Here is a 17,156-nt window from a genome sequence, read left to right on the forward strand (position 1 = left end):
AAATGTCTGTTTATATATCAAAATAAAAATCAGCTGATCCCTGCTTCGAACTTTCCCAAAAATTAATTGTGCAATTTTAATCGACGGAATAATTTAAGTGCACCAATTTTGACGTGATGACAAATGTCAAATACATCGCATGTTTTTTCGGTAAAACTTTTCATACGGCCTGATAATTTTTTATCATATCAATATTTACAATCTATAGTATTCGATAAGTCGTCACGTTAAGGTCTTTTGGCTGAAATGTACAATAAATAAAATAGAAAGGTCGGTAAATCCTAGTAGATATAAAGGTTACTTAATTAATTTTATCCTAAAATTTTTACTTTGTTCAAATTTATATCATACATATCTTACTCGTTTCCGGACAGGCATCGTTTATATCTGTCACGTTTTTAAATTCATCGTAACAGCCGCTTTACCCAGGCCCTTGATATGTATCAAGGATCGGATTTCCCTTAATGAAATTCATGTAAGTTCTGTGGCCCAACCTTCTCCGTGTTTTCTCCTCGCCAAAGGGAAGTCATTTATTTCAATGAGAAGTGATTTGAAGAAGTAGTACAATTAGCTTGTCATGAAAAGCTTTAACTTCTAATGGTACAAGAATTTGCAAGTATGAATACGCGGTGACCGGAACAATGTCAGCACAAAAGTAGAAATCGTCCCCATTGTTGAACATTGAGTCGCTGGTCGAACCGCCGCCAATATATCGTAAGTGATGAGGGGTTTAGAATAGGCCATGTATACCTGCGGTATTATACGATTGCTCCTTGAAGTCCTGCCTACTGAGCTAAGATAACTTTGTCCATATGGGTGTTGCAGGACAGGCGATTATTCAGGACTGTCCCTAATTACTTCATCCCTCTACAATAAGTAATACATATGTTCGCCAAACAGAATTGACTGTAAGTTTCCCTCAATACAAACAGTATGTTATCCAGTAACACGAATGTTGCATGTTGTACGTGCTTTTTTAAGTGCATTGATGTTTGTAATTAATTTTATCATAAAAAATATTTTTTCTTTGCGAACTTGTTTATTTGTATCCCAATTTGATATTTGAAACTAAAAAAATGGTTGCCAAAGTTTTAAGTAAAGTTAATAAATAGAAAATTTTTTTCAAAGAATTTTTTGTTTCATATGCTCCATCATTTGCTTTAATTCGTGAAATTTTGGGACATTTTTGCTATGAACTTTTAAACCTTTCGCTTCCATTTCGGCAAATTCTGCTGGGTGCGCATGCTTTTCATGTTTCTTACAATTTGAACGATTTGCGTAAGACACATCACAAAACGAACAATGATATGGTTTTAAACCTGTGTGGGTTAACATATGAGCTCTTAAGTTACGTCGGCATCGAAATGCATTTTCACATAGGGGGCATTTGAAATTCTTCACATCAGTATGTATTGACATATGCTCCTTTAATGACTGGTTATTTTTTAGCCTTAAATTACAAATTAAGCATGGAACATTAAAATTTTCATGAGTTTTCATATGCACCTAAAACACAGAATGAGTAAGTAGTCTTTTTTGTTTGGTTCCATATAAATTGAAAGTTCTTACTTTTAATCTTTTTATATTTTTAAATAATTGAGAGCATAATTCACATTTGTGCGTAGCTTCCGTATGAACAAGTTTGTGATCTTCCTAAAAATTAATAAAAATTGAAAAAATCATCCTTATTATAATACTCAGATTTACTAAAGATCTTTTTGATGTTGTTCCTTTACCACAAACTTCGCATACAAATGGTCTTTCTTTTAAATGAACAATTTTAATGTGTGCTTCTAATAAATATTCATTTAGAAATTTCTTGTTACATTGTGTGCACGGAAATAAATTTCTTTGATCTTTAGGTAAATGGATTTCTTCATGCTTAGTTAAAGCCATTTTTTGTGTAAAAGTTTTGGAGCAAATACTACATTCGTATAATTTTGGCTCTTCAATTTCTGCATTCTCATGTTTTTTTTGCATGTGGGAAACATATGCCCCACGGTTTCCACAGCTTTTACCACATAATTTGCAAATAATTTTGTCATCAGCACTTTTTTGTCGATTTTTAGGTGGAGGTTCCCTTATGATATTATGCTTTTTCTTTAAATGAAGCAAATACCGCGATATTTGAGCAAAAACTTTTGGACATATCTCGCACTGAATTGTATCTACTCTAATCAATTTTTTTGTTTCTTTCTTTTTTTCAATATGATTGCTAATTAGTGCATCTTCATTGAAGTTTTCCATTTTGATTAAACTGCTTGTCATCATTTCATGATGATTAATCCAATTTTCATTTCCAAGTACTTGATCGAAATCATTGTCTAAAATATCGACTGATTCGTTTTCTTTAGATTTGGATAATTCTGGCTTTGTTTTACAATTCATTTCCACTATTTCATCTAATCCAAATTTAGTTCGGAAACTGTTTAAGTCGATTTTGTTTCCAAGTTTTTCTTCGTGATCCATTTCCAAATACATTAACTGTAAATTTTGAACTTGTTGCCCAAAATTCGACAAAGCTGTTAAAAAATTCCTGCAATCTAAGCATAATGTTTGGGGCATTCTTTCATCCTCCATCTACAATAATTAATGTATTATTTTTGACTATACATTTACATATACCCTTGTGTAAATTATTTTAATAACAAGAACTTACACTCAAAACAAAGTACTGTGAAATTATATTTTTTAAATAATTATCATTTTCATTCTTAACTATTTGATCTGCAGTTAGTTTATTTGGGCGGCCACATAAACGACACCAATCTTTCCAAATTTCTACCATTCCAAAATGTTATTTTCGTAAGGGTTTTTTTAAATAAATAAACAATTTTTTGCAATATTCAACCATCAATGTCAATTTTGACAATCCACCTAGCGACTTTCTTGCGTAACTGCGTAATGAAATCAAATTAAGTTGAAAACAGAACAAGAGCGATATACATATTTAAATGGTGCTAGCCTAAATTGTTAAATTACTAGAATCAAGCGAAATTATCGCCGCGATTAAATAATAAGAACCGCCGGCGGGTTTTTATTTTACCGCAGGCGGAATTTCAATTAATAAGGAAGCACAAAGTGTTTGGCAAACATACATAAGTTATACCACTTTTTATGCTCAGTCGAGACATAATGTAAGACGGTTTTTTTTTGAGGTAAAAACGAGAACGCCTGTTGACAGTTGTAAAAGTAATTTGGTTCTTTTTTATTTCACGAAAGAGTGAAAAAGAAAGATAAACAAGCTGGCAACCATCTGCCAACGGATTTTGTTTTTATAAAATACGTGAAATAGTTGTTTGGATTTGTAGCTGCTATTTAACAAATTTTGATTGATATTTATGTTTAAAAATGTATATAAAATCAGTAATTATTGATGGTTTTAAATCTTATGGAAGGAGAACAGAAATACATGGATTCGATCCAGAATTTACTGCTATTACAGGTTTGAACGGTACCGGCAAATCAAATATTTTAGATGCTATTTGTTTTGTTTTGGGAATAAGTAATTTGAGTCAAGTAGGTATTATAACTTATAGGAAATTTGGCAAAAGTTCAATTTGAATTTCAATTAATAAGGTACGAGCAACATCTCTTCAAGATCTCGTCTTTAAAAGTGGCCAAGCTGGTGTAACAAAAGCAACCGTTACACTAATATTTGATAATACAGATAAGGATCAATGTCCATTAGGTTATGAGAAATGTCTCGAAATATCTGTTACAAGACAAATCGTAGTTGGCGGGAAGAACAAGTACTTAATTAATGGAAAAAATGTTCAGAATAAAAAGGTTGCAGATCTCTTCTGTTCTGTACAACTTAATGTGAATAATCCCAGTTTCCTAATAATGCAGGGACGAATCACAAAAGTTTTAAATATGAAGCCACAAGAAGTAAGAAAAAATAAGATTTGTAAGAATATGATTTTTTAATGGTAAATTTATCTTAGACACTTTCAATGATAGAAGAAGCTGCTGGAACAAGTATGTATGAAAGCAAAAAAGTTGAAACTACGAGACTAATAGAAAAAAAAGATGTAAAAGTAAGGGAAACAGACACTTTATTGAAAGAAGAAGTGGAACCTCGATTAGAAAAATTAAGAACAGAGACAGCAGCTTATCAGGAATTTCAGAAAATCACAAGAGACATTGAATATTTAACACGGATTCATATTTCCTTTAAATATCTTAAATGTAAGGAAGCGTTACAAGAAACTGAGAAAAACATTCAAAAGATAGACAATCATATAACAAATTGCAAATTAAAAATAACGGAAAATCAATCTGAAATTAAAAAATGCGAAGAAATAGCTGAGATAATTCAACACAAAATCGATAACGAAAGTGGAGGAGAATTAGCTGTTCTAGAGGAAAAACTTTCTAGTAAATCGTCTCAAGAAGCAAAATCTAATGGTGAAATAAAAGCATTACAGGCAAATATTGATCAAGAAAATAAAAAAGTCAAAGCTTTAAAAAAAAGTATTGAAGATGATAATGATGCTTTAATCAAAACCATGAGTAAAATGGAAAAAGTTAAAGATCTTTTTCAAAGTTTGAAAGATGCAGATGAAAAAGATTCAAAAATTTATGAAGAGTCTCAAAAAAAATTCGAAGCACTTACACAAGGTTTATCAACAAATGAGGAAGGCGAAGCTAGTTCTTTGCAAGATCAATTAATAAGTGAACTTGTAAATTTATTAACATAGCATAAATTTATAATTTGAATATGTTTTTAGACGCAAAAAAACAAGTAAGTGAAGCTCAAACAGCAATAAAAACTTCTGAAATGGAATTGAAACATACAAAACAAATATTAAAGCAGAAACAAAGTGAAACTCAAGTGAACGATGCTGCTTATTTGAAGGACAAAAAATTACTCAACCAAATTGAAAATGATCTTGAGCGAATAAGTGTATGTATTTTTTATACTGTAATAAGCAGGGTACTTTATAAATATTTTCAGGCTGATATGTCAAAATTAAACTATCAAGATGGATTTCTAGAAAATTTGGAAGAAAAAAGTGACGCTGTTAGTCAGGAAATAAGAAATTTGAAACAACAGCTAGATAGGAAAAATGCATACCAGTATGAGCTGCAATACCGTGATCCAGAGCCAAATTTCGATAGAAATAAAGTTCGTGGAATGGTTGGAAAACTTTTTAAAGTTAAAGATAGTACAAATAATTTAGCATTGCAAATAACTTCTGGAGGAATGGTGAATTGTTATAAAATAAATTTTTGTCATATTTTAATAAAAATATGGTTTTCAGTTAAGAAATTTCGTAACTGATGATGATATAACGAGTAAAAAAATATTGGAGAAAGGTCAACTTCAACATAGAGTTGTTTTTATCCCCATCAATAAAATTACGTCCTATGTAATAGATCCGGCAACAGTACAATTTGCTCAAAATTTAGTTGGCAAACAAAATGTAGAATCTGCACTTAATTTAATTCAGTACGACAAACGATATGATCCAGTAATGAAATATGTTTTTGGAAGCACATTAATTTGCAAAGACATGAACATAGCAAAAAAGGTTAGTGTTATTTCAACTACATATTATATTCAATTTTATATTTTAATATAAAATAATCTAGTTTTTTTTTACATAGTGATAATTTCTATTTATTTGTCATTACATGTATAATAATGAAGAGTCTTTGTATTTCGATGTATATTCAGTGTCGCAATCAATTTTGATTTCTTGAAAAAGTTTCAATATAGGTTTTGCAATAAAAGCGTCCAATTCATTAAGTGGGTCTGTGTAGGCTATGTAACATGAATAATGTTGATTATTCAAAAATCGAATAGTCGCAACTAAAATAATTAAATTTATAGTAAATCACATATTCTATACATTTTAATAAATGAGTACCTCCTGCTGCAATTCCAGTAATAAAATTGGGAGATTTTATTTCTGTAATCCAATCTATTTCTGAATTTATACTTCGTATTATCACTAAGCTATTAAAAACGTCCTTAGTTTCTTCATTTTTATAATGAATTTTCGATTGTAAAGAAAATGTGTATACTTTTTCGGATATTTCAAGAAATTTTTTAAAATATTTTGCAACAACGGCAGAAATATTTAAATTATTTTCTAAAGAGAATAAGATTATTTGATTCCTGGTTTGCACGTGGTACATCAATACATTCTTATTTTTCAATCCCCCTATTGGCCTTTGACGTTTTATTAAGGCAGATTCCAAAAAGTCTTGCATACCGGTTCCTTCGATAACATAAAATGTAGATATGCTGGCGTAGCTTGGTTCATTTTTGTCTTCTGTGTACCATTCCCATTCAATACTGAAAAGGTTGAGTTGTTTAGAAATAATATTAAACAAATATAATTTTCGAACAGTGAAAAGTGTTTGTCATCGCTTTCATTTGTTTCTGAAATATCATAATCGAAATCATCCCAAAATGCTCTTGACGATGGTTCCAAAATTTCACCAAAATCGACCATTGTTATAATTATTAAATATTTTGTTTGCAATATGGATGGCAGTTTTGCATTTGTTTATTTAATTTTAATGATCAAAAATAATGTCTTGATAAACTATTTTTTGAACAGTATTGCCAGGTTTTAGTTAAAACTGCATAACAATAAATCATCATCAGTGTAGCCAATATTATTTTTCGTTTAAATCAAAAACAATTTCATTTCGCTTTCCATAATTCCATTTAGTACTTGTTTGAGCATTTTTGTACAGTGTAAATGGCAGGGGTGCTCCCCAGTGATGCCAATATTATAGAAAGTGCAAAAATTCAGAATCAAAGATTAATTTCGGTCTTATATTTTTATTTTTCATAATAAAATAAAATAAAAACATTAATGTTATAAATTAAACAACAAAAACTTTTTCAATGTTCATAAAAAGAGTCGCATACAGTTCGTCCGGGTGCAGCACAACCAAAATGCACAAAAATGTACAATTTGCATTGGGAAAATGCCTCTATTTGCAGGGGAAAAAATGAGAAGAGTTGGATATTAGGGATTTATTTTGTTAATAGGTCATGAGTGTTGCTTTATTTTTTTGTATGAAAATGGCCTTATTTTTGAAAGAGGTCGTTACTCTTGGAATGTGCACATTAGTACCGTGAGAGACATTTTTCCAATGCAAATTGTACATTTTTGTGCATTTTGGTGGTGCTGCATCCGGACGAACTGTATGCTACTCTGCAATATGTATGATATGTAGATATACCACTTCGTTCCTCAATACACTTCAATACTGAAAGATGTAGTTTTCTTCTAATTTCGACAAATTTGTACCATGAATTCAAAACAAGTTCCGATCGGAAAGAACTCTGATAAACTTTTTCTAAGGAAAAAAACTAATAATTTTGTCAATTATTTCTGGTCAGCAGTCTTTCTTCCTCCGCAATACTTTCAGAAAAAATAATTCAAATAGATGTTGTAGTATTTATATGTATGTATATTGTAAATTTGTTTTATAATAAATTAATAATAATAAAATTATTTTTTAATTTTTGCGCGACTCAGTTTAAATTTTCGAAAAACATCTTGAACTTTCCGAACAAAACCATCTGTTTTCTAGTGAAATATAAAATTTTAATATTAAAAAAAGTTTTATTTGTAATAAGAATGTTCGGAAATGTTTCGTCAGAATATTCAATAAGGGCATTAATTACTACATAATTATGTATAAAATTGATTTTATACATATGATAGATTATAATTGCTTTTATACATATGATAGATTAAAATTAAATTAGGTTAATGTTTAATTGGTTAAAATATTTTTTACAAGTTTTTTTTTTTTGCATAAAATCGTTTTGTATGTATATTTTTGTTGATTTTTAAAAATTAACTTATTGGAAAAAAGGAACTGCACCTTCAAGTTCCTCTTTTGATGTGCATAAATTTATTTCCGGAAGCACTTTCAATAAACTTCGCAAGAACATTTGTAATCGTTGCCTTCTTTCTTCTATAAATGATGCATTCTAAAAATACTTGAGGTTCGATTAGTGTATCAATAGTTGTTTACTTTACTTTACCATATTTCCTAATTTTTTTTTGGGGGGAAAATCTATTGTTTTAACTAGATGATTATGTTTTTTAAGCATGTTTTGATACAATTTGTAAAAGTCACTATACCGCTTAGAAATAATCCATGATTCTTGTTCCCTTGAGATTATGTGAATTTCATAAATATAATGTTTTGAACTTCTTTCTGTTACTAATTTAACTTTAGGTATTGTAACACTAAAATTTCCAAAGTCATTGTCAATGTAATTTTTTAATTTTTGCAGACGATGATTTTCTCTAAAAATAATCAATACATTAATTATAACGTTCTTCAAGTAAATAAGTGAAATTGGTAAAAATATTTACAAACTCAATTCAGCTACTCTACTCTCTAAAAATTTACAACGATCTGTCATTATTTTCAATTGTTCTTCCAAATTTTTTATTTTCTCCTGCTCATTTTTCCCAGATACATTCGATGATGTATGACTTACAGATATATTGATTCCAGAATAACTGGCACTTTTACTTAAGTCTGAAGAAGATTCACTTTCGAAGTATTCTTTTTCACTTGAATCACCCTCATAAAAAATTTGGCCACCTAAACTATGAAGGTAATCTTTAATCTTTGTTGTTTTACCGCTTTGAGCATTTTCACTATTTTCTATGGAAAATTTATCACAGTTAATTGAGGTATCTTGAATTAAATTGTTGTCTGCCTTGACTTCATATGAATCAGATTCTCCATTGTAATTAATTTTATAAGCATCGTTTATACTGTCTAAAATTTTTACCGCATCTTGAACGTCAATATCATCTTCAAACGAAAGGATATCCCTTTCTATGGCTGGAGCTTTTTTATTTGTAGTTGAAGGCGTTGGAGCATATATAACTGGTTCTTCTAATATTTGTGTTCTGCCAATATTTAAGCTTTTACAATCGATATTAATAGCAAATATAATAGTGCTTAGTCCATCTGCTAAGTTTGGTAGTAAATTAGTAACTTCAGAGTTGATCATAGGAGCATTAGGTTCGTAGATATCTTTAAGTGTAGAATCACTTAACCATGTGCATATGTATCGCTGCAACGAATGTTCGTTAAGGGAAGCGCGAATTAGTGCCCTTATTTTTCCGTCTTTGGTTGAAATCTAAAAAAGGTTTTGTAATGAATACATAGTAAAAGTGATTTTTCTTACTTATAATAAAGGATAAATTATTTTAGAAATAAGAAAGTATAATTATTTAAATTCGTTCTAAATGAAATGATTAAATTACCTTTCTGAATAATTTTTAAATTTATGACATTAAAAAATATACGTTAATCAATCATATTGAAATGAAATTTCCTTCGATTCGAAAAAGACTCTTTATTTGTGCTATCTATGTATATGCGCAACATACGCACATATTAGCACAAATAAAATGTTTTTTTGAATTAAAATGTTTCTTCATTTAAATATTTTTGGTAAAATTTCAGATTGTACAAAACTTTTTTATAATGCGAAATTTTCTTAATGTAAAATATAGGTATTAACGCCACTTACATTCCTTAAATTTTCAAATCTTTCTCTTTCATGTTTGGATAAGTGTTTTTTACAAAAATCCCAAAAAGAAAATGATTGTGTAACTGTTCCAGATACTACATCTTGCACACTTTTAACTAAGTCAGAAAAATCGCTGATAGGTTTTAAACGTAGACCGGAATTAAATATATCCTCCCAAAGATTGCACAATTTTAGAATAAGTTCATCATTTTCAGTCGCAAGTTCCTTTTTGTTGGAATATTTTGTCTGACACAACCTTACCACCTTAAAAATTAAAAGATGTTTTAAAATTTTTATTTTATTTTCATAAAAAAAATCCTAACATCTATTAGTTTTGTTAAAACATCTGTTTCAATGGAGGAATTCATTTTCAATTTAATTAAAAATATTCATAATACAAAATACATTTGTTATGACAAGTAACCAAGTTGTTATGTATGTATGTATGAATGTTGTTATGACAACTTGCATGCATTGTGGAAATGTATGATTGATAATAAAAACATGTGTTCATTCAATAGTCAATTGCAATCAATTTATAGAGGTCATGTTGAACCAAAAAAAACGATAAGACGAAAAATCAAATAAAATAATGCCTTTTCAAAAATTTTTTGATAATTGCTGATTTTGGAAAACGCAAGCATGTGATGTATTTTCTATTTTCTAGTTTTCAATAAAGCCCTGTGTATTTATCAGGCCACCAAGCTGCAATTATTTTCCGTAATTTTGCAATCGGAAAAAATTACAAAATCAATTATTAATGTTTTATATTTTCGAAGTATTCCGAATTCCGATTGAAATATTTTTTTGTGAACTTTTTGAGTATTTGTTGTGGCTCTCACGTTATTTAATAAAGTTTTAAAAGCGATTTAGATTATGATATATTTTATTTTTTTTTTCTTTTTTTTTAAATTTTATTTCTTATCATGGCTGACCGATTTTTTGTAATTTAAAGTTTCATATTCCAAAATTTTACCCTGTAATTCAGTATCCTTCCATTTGGAAGACAAGAAAGGTCTTTTGCGTTAAAAATTGCATTTTTTTTAATTTAAGTTTTAAATTAAAAAAATATGTAGAATGAGTAGAGCTAAAAATATTAACCAATTTTCTTCACACAAATAATTTCCGACATCTCTTCTTTTTAAACTTTATATAAATTTGGAATTTTTTATGAGTTATTCTCTGAGCTTGGTGGCCCGATAGATGTATATGGCATCTAAGTTTTAAATACTCATCAGTGGATGATAAACCCATAACCCCCATATTGAACCAGAAACCCAGAAGATTTACTAAATAGGAATTATTTTCTTAATTGCAATATCACTTAAAATAAAAAAAAATGTTGAATCAAATTTTCATTGCTTTAGGCGGTGGTCATTATAGTTATCAGAAAAATGAACAATTTTTTATATTCTGGTCTGAATGTTCGTTATAGACTTAGTAATCATAAGTATGGTCTTTTCGAATATTCATTTCTAACTTAGTTCTTAAGTGAAGTTTGTTTGTTCATTAAAAACTGTCACAACTGCAAAAAAAGTTTAAAACTTTTCACAGTTATTTGAATATTCAGTGAATGAAAGCTTTTTCAGAAATTTGTTTACAGTTTCTGTTTTATGAATGCTTGAGCAGATATTTAAGCTTTCTAAGAGCAGCTTTTTAAACCATAACCATTTTTAGGTCTTTGAGGGGCTGTAACTTTTATAGGAGAGAAGATAGGCAAAAATTCTCTTCTACGGAAATTATTTTGTAGTAAATATCTATCTACGTGTGTAAACATGATCACAGTTGGACGGGCTTACAGGCAGAGTGAAACTAATTTTTTTTTGAAAAATTTTTTGGAAAAATGCAAAAAACCGACAAAAATTTTTTAATTATTTGACATTTAAATTTTTTTAAATTTTAATGGGCTTTTGCTACTTATATTCTTATATATACCGAAACTGTAAAGGAATCGTGGATTTTCAAACTATTGCTTTGTAAGGAAATGGTGGTTTTTGCTACACACATTACTGTGGAAATTTAGTGTTTTTGCGACTAATAGCAAACTTTAAACTACATTTTCTACGGAAAATAATGCGAGTTGTTACTTGTACTGTATACTAAATTGTAGCATGTATGTAGCTCTATTAACAAATATTTAAAATATTACATTAATAAATATTTTTACAAAGATTACTTTAAAAAGCAGTATTTTCACTTGTTGAGGGGAAAAGTGCTGCATTACAAACCATTGGGTTGGCTCAACTTTTTTTAACAAAGTACCCTGTCCGAACTAAAGATATATTTACATTCAGTAAAACATATTTATATCAAATAATAATGTTGTTGTTGTTGTTGTTTTCTAATGGAGTTAAAATTTTTGATTTAAATCATCTTCATTCTTGCTGCCCCTTGCTCACTCCATAAAATGTAGTTCATTTTGCTTTAGACGGGGTGCACCACGAGGAGGCGAACTACTTTACACCCCTCAAATAATAATGTTTAATGGGCAATTTTTATTTTTTTCTTACCAGATACCTACGGAACAATTTTTTTCATTCTATTTTTCAAAAACGGTTCTATTATCATTTTTTTTTTTTCAATTATTAAATGAGTTTTATGTTAAAGTTATAATCCCTCCTTGAACACGGAAAGCTCCATTGAACTTCTAAAAAAGCAAAAATATAACAGTAATCGTCCTACTACATGAAAGACTTTTCTTATATAAATGTAGTTCCTCATATAAAAATAATGTGCCTTAGCTAAACTTTATGTTATAATTATTCGAAAATTGTTACTCTAAGATTACTACTAATTCAAATATTCGTACATATATGTACACATGTATGTATGTATAGGCTCTGTAATAAAAAAAAATTAAGAATTTTTCCTAATGAAAATTTCTCATAAAATTTTGTCTAAATTTATGTTGTTTATGTAAAAATGTTGTGGTAATATTGGTAAGGAATAAATTATTTCAATATACAAAATCTTCCTTAATTGATCTGAAACTCTGGCTCTTTTTATTAAAGCATTTATATATGTATGAACATAAGAACATATATATATACTATGTATTTTATGCAAATTAACATTTATTGCTTTTACTAATGCCATATATGTACATATATCTATCGGGCCACCAAGCTGAGATTGTTTTTCGAAATTTTGAATCGGAAAAAAATTCAAAAACAATTCTTAATGTTTTATGTTTTCGAAGTATGCCGATTAAAATATTTTTTTATTTTTTATGTGAAAAATTTTGAGTATTCTTTGTGACTCTCACTTTGTCCTTCAATAATTATTTTTTTGCTTATTTGTTTTCAATTTCTTTTTAAGTTCAAATCGTTACTTGAAATATCCTTCCATTTGGAAGACAAGAAAGGTTGTCTGCATTAAAAATTGCAATTTGCATTTTTCAGATGGAATTTACCAACCGATTTTTTTTAAATATAAATTTAAAAAAAAAATGTAGAATCAGTAGAACTAAAAATACTGATTGTGTGAATCCTTCACTTCTAATAATTTTCGACACCCGTTATATTTAAACTCCATATAAATTTGGAATTTATTTTTGATTTACTCTCTGAGTGTTTGTATTTGGTGGCCGGATAGATATATAGAGCATTAGTTTTTACATACATATGCGTTAACACTAAAAAACACTAAATTCAACAGGTAACATATCATAAAAACATTATGTGTAGAACTGTTACCCTTGAAGGAGATATTTGCGATCCTGAGGGTACTCTTTCTGGTGGATCACGTCCAAAAGGTCCAAATTTAATTCAAGAAATGGCAGACATTCGTTTTATTGAGGAAAATTTGGTGACAAAAGAGCAAGAACTTAAGGAAATACAAAGAGAAATGGCGTAAGATATTAACAAATTTTGTTTAAAATTTTTTCATAAGTTTTTGGTGTATTTCAGGCAAGTTCAAAAACTGGCTAAATTTTATAATAATTTGAAACGAACTTTTGAATTGAGGCAACATGAGTTGAACGCTTGTAAAGATAGACTGGCGCAGACAAGTTTTCAACAGCATCAACGCGAAATTGACGAATTAACAGAAAAATCAAGTATGTTTTCACTTTTTAAATTTCATTTACATTTTAGGTTTTGTGATCCAGATATTTGTTCTGCAACTATAGCAATTTGATCTCAAATTATATAATAATGTTTGTATTACGATTCTACCATAACACAATAACAAACAACATATTATTTGTTTTTGTATTATTATAATAATATAATTATATTATAATAACATAGAAGTTACTAAATAATTGCATATACATATGTATATTCATATATCCACATGAATAATTTAATAGTTAACAAATAGTTTCGGATTTATTTTACATAATTTTTCTTTTACTCCACAAAAAAGAAAACGAAAATTTATGTTACATGGGTTTTTTACTGTAGGTGCAATTAAATTTTTTTTCTGTAAAAATTTTCAACCAATTTTGAGTTTCAATCAAGTTTGACTGGTTACATATTCTGTTGATTGGTGAATGACTTGATTATAGAGTAAAAAAATTAATTCAAAATTAATATTTTAATATTTCAGGTGCTTTAGAAAATGCGTTAAGCACAGCTCAAGAAAAGTTAAAAACCCAGTCTATTAAAGCTAAAGAAATTGAAGCAAAATTAAAAGATGCTAAAGGTTTTCGTGAGAGAGAATTGAAAGCTGCTTCAGATGCATTAAAAGCGGCAAAAAAGCAAAGTGAGGAAAGTAAAGCCAAGTGGAAAAAACATGAAGAAGAGTTTGAAACACTGCAATTAGAAATACAAGAAATTAAGAAAAGTAAAGAAAATTCGGAACATTCTTTAGAAAAAATGGAACAAAATTTACAAAAATTACAGGATGAAATTGCGACACTTAAAAGTAATTCAAAAGGAGTTGAGAATGAAGTAGCAGATTTAAAAAGTCAGATAAAAGAACAAAAAGACAAAATTAACTCGCAAAATAGAGAATTAAGGCAAAACTTGGCAAAAAAAGATAAAATGATAAAACAAATTCAAGAGTTTCAACTTGAAATAAAAAAGAAGGAAAATGAAATGACTAAAGTTAAAAATGATAACAAGGATGGCTTCAACAAAGTTACTGACTTAGAAAAAAAATATGGTTGGATAGTTGAAGATCGTGACTTTTTCGGTGTAAAAAACACACGATATGATTATGCAAGAGAAGATCCAGTTGAAGCTGGTAAAAAGCTGCAGAAATCAAAAGAATTAAAAGAAAAAATGGAAAGAAATATTAATTTAAAAGCTATCATATCGTTGCAACGTGAAGAAGAGCAATATAAAGAAACGATGAGAAGAAAAAAAATTGTCGAGCAAGACAAAGAAAAAATTAAGAATATTATCCACAAAATGGATGAACAGAAAAAAGAAAAAATTGAAAAAGCTTGGAAGGAGGTAAACACAAACTTTAGCGGTATATTTAGCACTTTATTACCGGGAGCCCAGGCTGAATTAAGAGCAACTTTAAATAATAATACTATAACTGGTTTAGAAATCAAAGTTGGGTTTAATAATGTTTGGAAAGAATCTCTTGGTGAGTTGAGTGGGGGCCAAAGATCTCTTGTAGCTTTGTCCTTAACACTAGCGATGCTTAAGTTTTCGCCTGCTCCATTGTACATTTTAGACGAAGTTGACGCGGCATTAGATATGTCTCATACTCAAAATATTGGAAATATGTTTAAAACGTATTTCAGGGACTCACAGTTTATTGTTGTGTCACTAAAAGATGGAATGTTTAATAACGCAAATGTTCTATTTCGAACTAGATTTGAAGAAGGCGTATCAGCTGTATCAAGAACTGTTAATAAATCCAGAAAATAGTTTTCGATATAAAAGAGGTCGTCTTGAAAGTCTTGATTGAATGTTACTTTTATACATAAATTTCAAGGAAGTTGCTCTCTAAATTTAAATAATGAAATAAATTGTATTAAAAACTAATTTTATTTTTTTAATCCTAAAAGTATTATTAGAATATTTCTATAATAATTAGCCTATGTTCTTATATTTTAGACATTTACATTTTCGAATTACGGAATATTTTGATTAAAGATTTCCATATCTTTGATAAATAGGAAAGTGTTGCGTGGGAAGAGAATTTACACCATGGTGTTGATTAATTAATGGTTGTTGTTGTTGTTGTTGGTGTTGGAGTTGTTGCAAGTTTTGCTGTTGGGGAAGAGGGATAAGTTGTTGCACTGAATGTAAAAGAGAATTATGTTGGACATTAAAATGATGATTTGAGTTATTCTGCTGGTTTTGATTAGTTTGCTGTAGATTTAATGGCGACGATGGTCCACCTAAGCTATTGCTATTTTGGGATTGCTGGGACACAGGTCGCTGATTGAATGGCTTCTCCAGTTCGAATAATTTTTCACGGTGTGGTTCTTGGGGTTGCGTTTCAACTTCAATAGGTTGTGGTACATTGCTTTCTTCAATGTTTTCCGGGGATACTTGTGTTTCTTGAGTTTTTGTGCTCCATTTTTTAAAAATAGCGATTATATCACTTTTTACCTCTAATTTTTTATATTCGGGAATTTTTTTCAATTCACCAACAAATGACATTAAAAAAAGTTCGTCTGAATCCATGTGTTTCTTTTTTTTCTTACCATGCTTTGCTATTTCGCACATTCCCTTATAAGTTCTGGATTTAATTTCCATTGATAATTTTGTTTTGGGTTGTATATAGTTTTGTGGACCGGTGTTATCGTCATTGGGAATATTTTCTTTTTTAATTCTTTTTTTATATTTTCTTTTAACTTTAACTGTCGTTGTTTCCCCTGGTATTGGAACTTCTTGATTTGTTGCCGCAGCATTAATTTGTGATGTAGAAGGTTGGTATTGTTCGATTGGCTGTTGTTGGTAGTCCATATTATAAGTATTGTAATTTGACATATTTTCCTGTTTGAAATTAGTCACTAAAGGAACATTATTACCTTGTCCTTGTGGTAATGTTCCATAATGACTATCAGCTTGACTGGCTTCAATTTCCATAATTTCGTTGTCTTCTTCATTTAATTCTGGTATTGGAGAGCCAGGATGACGCCTGCTAATCTCTTGCAACTTTTTTCGTGTCGATAATCGCAGGTTTTGCCATTGCTAAAACACTATTTTTATAAGAACGTTTTGATGAATAATAACCAAAAATTAACCTTTTTCCATTGTGCTACGTCTTTTGGAGGTCCTATTGCATTCAGTTCCATAGTAATTTTTTGCCATTGATATTTCCTATCTTTACCTTTTCCTTCGATATGTCTAGTATCTTTCATATGTTGGATTAAAAGGCGACGTTGGGTTTTTGTTGGCCTATCTTCTAACTTCGTTTTCTAAAAAAAGTAGGTTTTAACATTTCAATTTTTAACAGGCATAGAAAAAATTACATTTACCATATTCTTTCACTTATTTTTCTTTATTTAATAAAGTTTTTTCTAATATTTACGAACGTATTGTTTTTTTCTAATAGTTTGACTTTGACAATTGAGTTTCTGAAAATGCTAAAGTTTAAACTATACATATTTGACAATAACACTGTCATTATTGTATAATAAATGCCGCTATTGGAAAAAATCACGGGACAGTCGTTCTTTAATATGTTTTCAGAATGTCATAAAAAA

At 29.1% G+C, this 17,156-nt stretch overlaps 5 protein-coding genes across 6 annotated transcripts; 1 reads left to right on the forward strand and 4 right to left on the reverse strand.

The window, feature by feature from the left end:
• Positions 1-295: 295 nt before the first annotated feature.
• On the reverse strand, positions 296-2,896 carry LOC129612634 (zinc finger imprinted 3-like). The gene is made up of 4 exons (XM_055526336.1): positions 2,660-2,896; positions 1,708-2,580; positions 1,570-1,653; positions 296-1,506 (listed from the first exon to the last, which is right to left on the reverse strand). Exons 1-4 carry the CDS (start codon positions 2,786-2,788, stop codon positions 1,123-1,125), a joined length of 1,470 nt encoding a protein of 489 aa, XP_055382311.1. The 5' UTR covers positions 2,789-2,896; the 3' UTR covers positions 296-1,122.
• A 194-nt stretch (positions 2,897-3,090) lies between these two features.
• LOC129612630 (structural maintenance of chromosomes protein 2) lies at positions 3,091-15,474 on the forward strand. The gene is made up of 9 exons (XM_055526329.1): positions 3,091-3,519; positions 3,580-3,891; positions 3,948-4,677; positions 4,734-4,909; positions 4,961-5,212; positions 5,268-5,537; positions 13,196-13,389; positions 13,447-13,595; positions 14,090-15,474. The coding sequence occupies exons 1-9, from the start codon at positions 3,352-3,354 to the stop codon at positions 15,364-15,366; spliced, it is 3,528 nt and encodes a 1,175-aa protein (XP_055382304.1). The 5' UTR covers positions 3,091-3,351; the 3' UTR covers positions 15,367-15,474.
• LOC129612644 (uncharacterized) lies at positions 5,582-6,585 on the reverse strand. Its single transcript, XM_055526349.1, has 3 exons — positions 6,361-6,585; positions 5,877-6,307; positions 5,582-5,818 (listed from the first exon to the last, which is right to left on the reverse strand). The coding sequence occupies exons 1-3, from the start codon at positions 6,465-6,467 to the stop codon at positions 5,637-5,639; spliced, it is 720 nt and encodes a 239-aa protein (XP_055382324.1). The 5' UTR covers positions 6,468-6,585; the 3' UTR covers positions 5,582-5,636.
• Positions 7,677-9,966, reverse strand: LOC129612633 (sorting nexin-29). Its single transcript, XM_055526335.1, has 5 exons — positions 9,862-9,966; positions 9,539-9,802; positions 8,361-9,142; positions 8,024-8,291; positions 7,677-7,969 (listed from the first exon to the last, which is right to left on the reverse strand). The coding sequence occupies exons 1-5, from the start codon at positions 9,904-9,906 to the stop codon at positions 7,838-7,840; spliced, it is 1,491 nt and encodes a 496-aa protein (XP_055382310.1). The 5' UTR covers positions 9,907-9,966; the 3' UTR covers positions 7,677-7,837.
• LOC129612639 (uncharacterized) lies at positions 15,470-17,024 on the reverse strand. Of its 2 annotated transcripts, none has more exons than XM_055526342.1 (3): positions 16,929-17,024; positions 16,695-16,868; positions 15,470-16,641 (listed from the first exon to the last, which is right to left on the reverse strand). In XM_055526342.1, the coding sequence occupies exons 1-3, from the start codon at positions 16,929-16,931 to the stop codon at positions 15,589-15,591; spliced, it is 1,230 nt and encodes a 409-aa protein (XP_055382317.1). In that variant the 5' UTR covers positions 16,932-17,024; the 3' UTR covers positions 15,470-15,588. The 2 variants fall into 2 exon arrangements, with proteins under 2 accessions (XP_055382317.1, XP_055382316.1); XM_055526341.1 differs by having other exon boundaries at positions 16,923-17,008.
• Between the last annotated feature and the right edge of the window lie 132 nt (positions 17,025-17,156).

The sequence above is a fragment of the Condylostylus longicornis genome, unplaced genomic scaffold (genome assembly GCF_029603195.1).
Source record: "Condylostylus longicornis isolate FDR11 unplaced genomic scaffold, ASM2960319v2 ptg000075l, whole genome shotgun sequence".
Taxonomy (NCBI): domain Eukaryota; kingdom Metazoa; phylum Arthropoda; class Insecta; order Diptera; family Dolichopodidae; genus Condylostylus; species Condylostylus longicornis.

Bases quoted from the DNA above. Each gene is read 5' to 3' on its own strand.
- LOC129612634 (XM_055526336.1), bottom strand. From the start codon at position 2,788: ATGGTAGAAATTTGGAAAGATTGGTGTCGTTTATGTGGCCGCCCAAAT. The intron at 2,581-2,659 runs GTAAGTTCTTGT...TAATTATTGTAG, and splicing joins CACAGTACTTTGTTTTGAGT to ATGGAGGATGAAAGAATGCC. The intron at 1,507-1,569 runs GTAAGAACTTTC...TCTGTGTTTTAG, and splicing joins AAAATATAAAAAGATTAAAA to GTGCATATGAAAACTCATGA.
- LOC129612630 (XM_055526329.1), top strand. From the start codon at position 3,352: ATGTATATAAAATCAGTAATTATTGATGGTTTTAAATCTTATGGAAGG. The intron at 3,520-3,579 runs GTAGGTATTATA...TCAATTAATAAG, and splicing joins GAATAAGTAATTTGAGTCAA to GTACGAGCAACATCTCTTCA. The intron at 13,596-14,089 runs GTATGTTTTCAC...TTAATATTTCAG, and splicing joins CGAATTAACAGAAAAATCAA to GTGCTTTAGAAAATGCGTTA.
- LOC129612644 (XM_055526349.1), bottom strand. From the start codon at position 6,467: ATGGTCGATTTTGGTGAAATTTTGGAACCATCGTCAAGAGCATTTTGG. The intron at 6,308-6,360 runs GTTCGAAAATTA...CAACCTTTTCAG, and splicing joins GATGACAAACACTTTTCACT to TATTGAATGGGAATGGTACA. The intron at 5,819-5,876 runs GTACTCATTTAT...TAATTATTTTAG, and splicing joins TACTGGAATTGCAGCAGGAG to TTGCGACTATTCGATTTTTG.
- LOC129612633 (XM_055526335.1), bottom strand. From the start codon at position 9,906: ATGAATTCCTCCATTGAAACAGATGTTTTAACAAAACTAATAGAT. The intron at 9,143-9,538 runs GTAAGTGGCGTT...AACCTTTTTTAG, and splicing joins GATTTGAAAATTTAAGGAAT to ATTTCAACCAAAGACGGAAA. The intron at 7,970-8,023 runs GTAAAGTAAAGT...AAGTATTTTTAG, and splicing joins AAAAAAAATTAGGAAATATG to AATGCATCATTTATAGAAGA.
- LOC129612639 (XM_055526341.1), bottom strand. The intron at 16,642-16,694 runs GTTAATTTTTGG...ATAGTGTTTTAG, and splicing joins ACGTAGCACAATGGAAAAAG to CAATGGCAAAACCTGCGATT.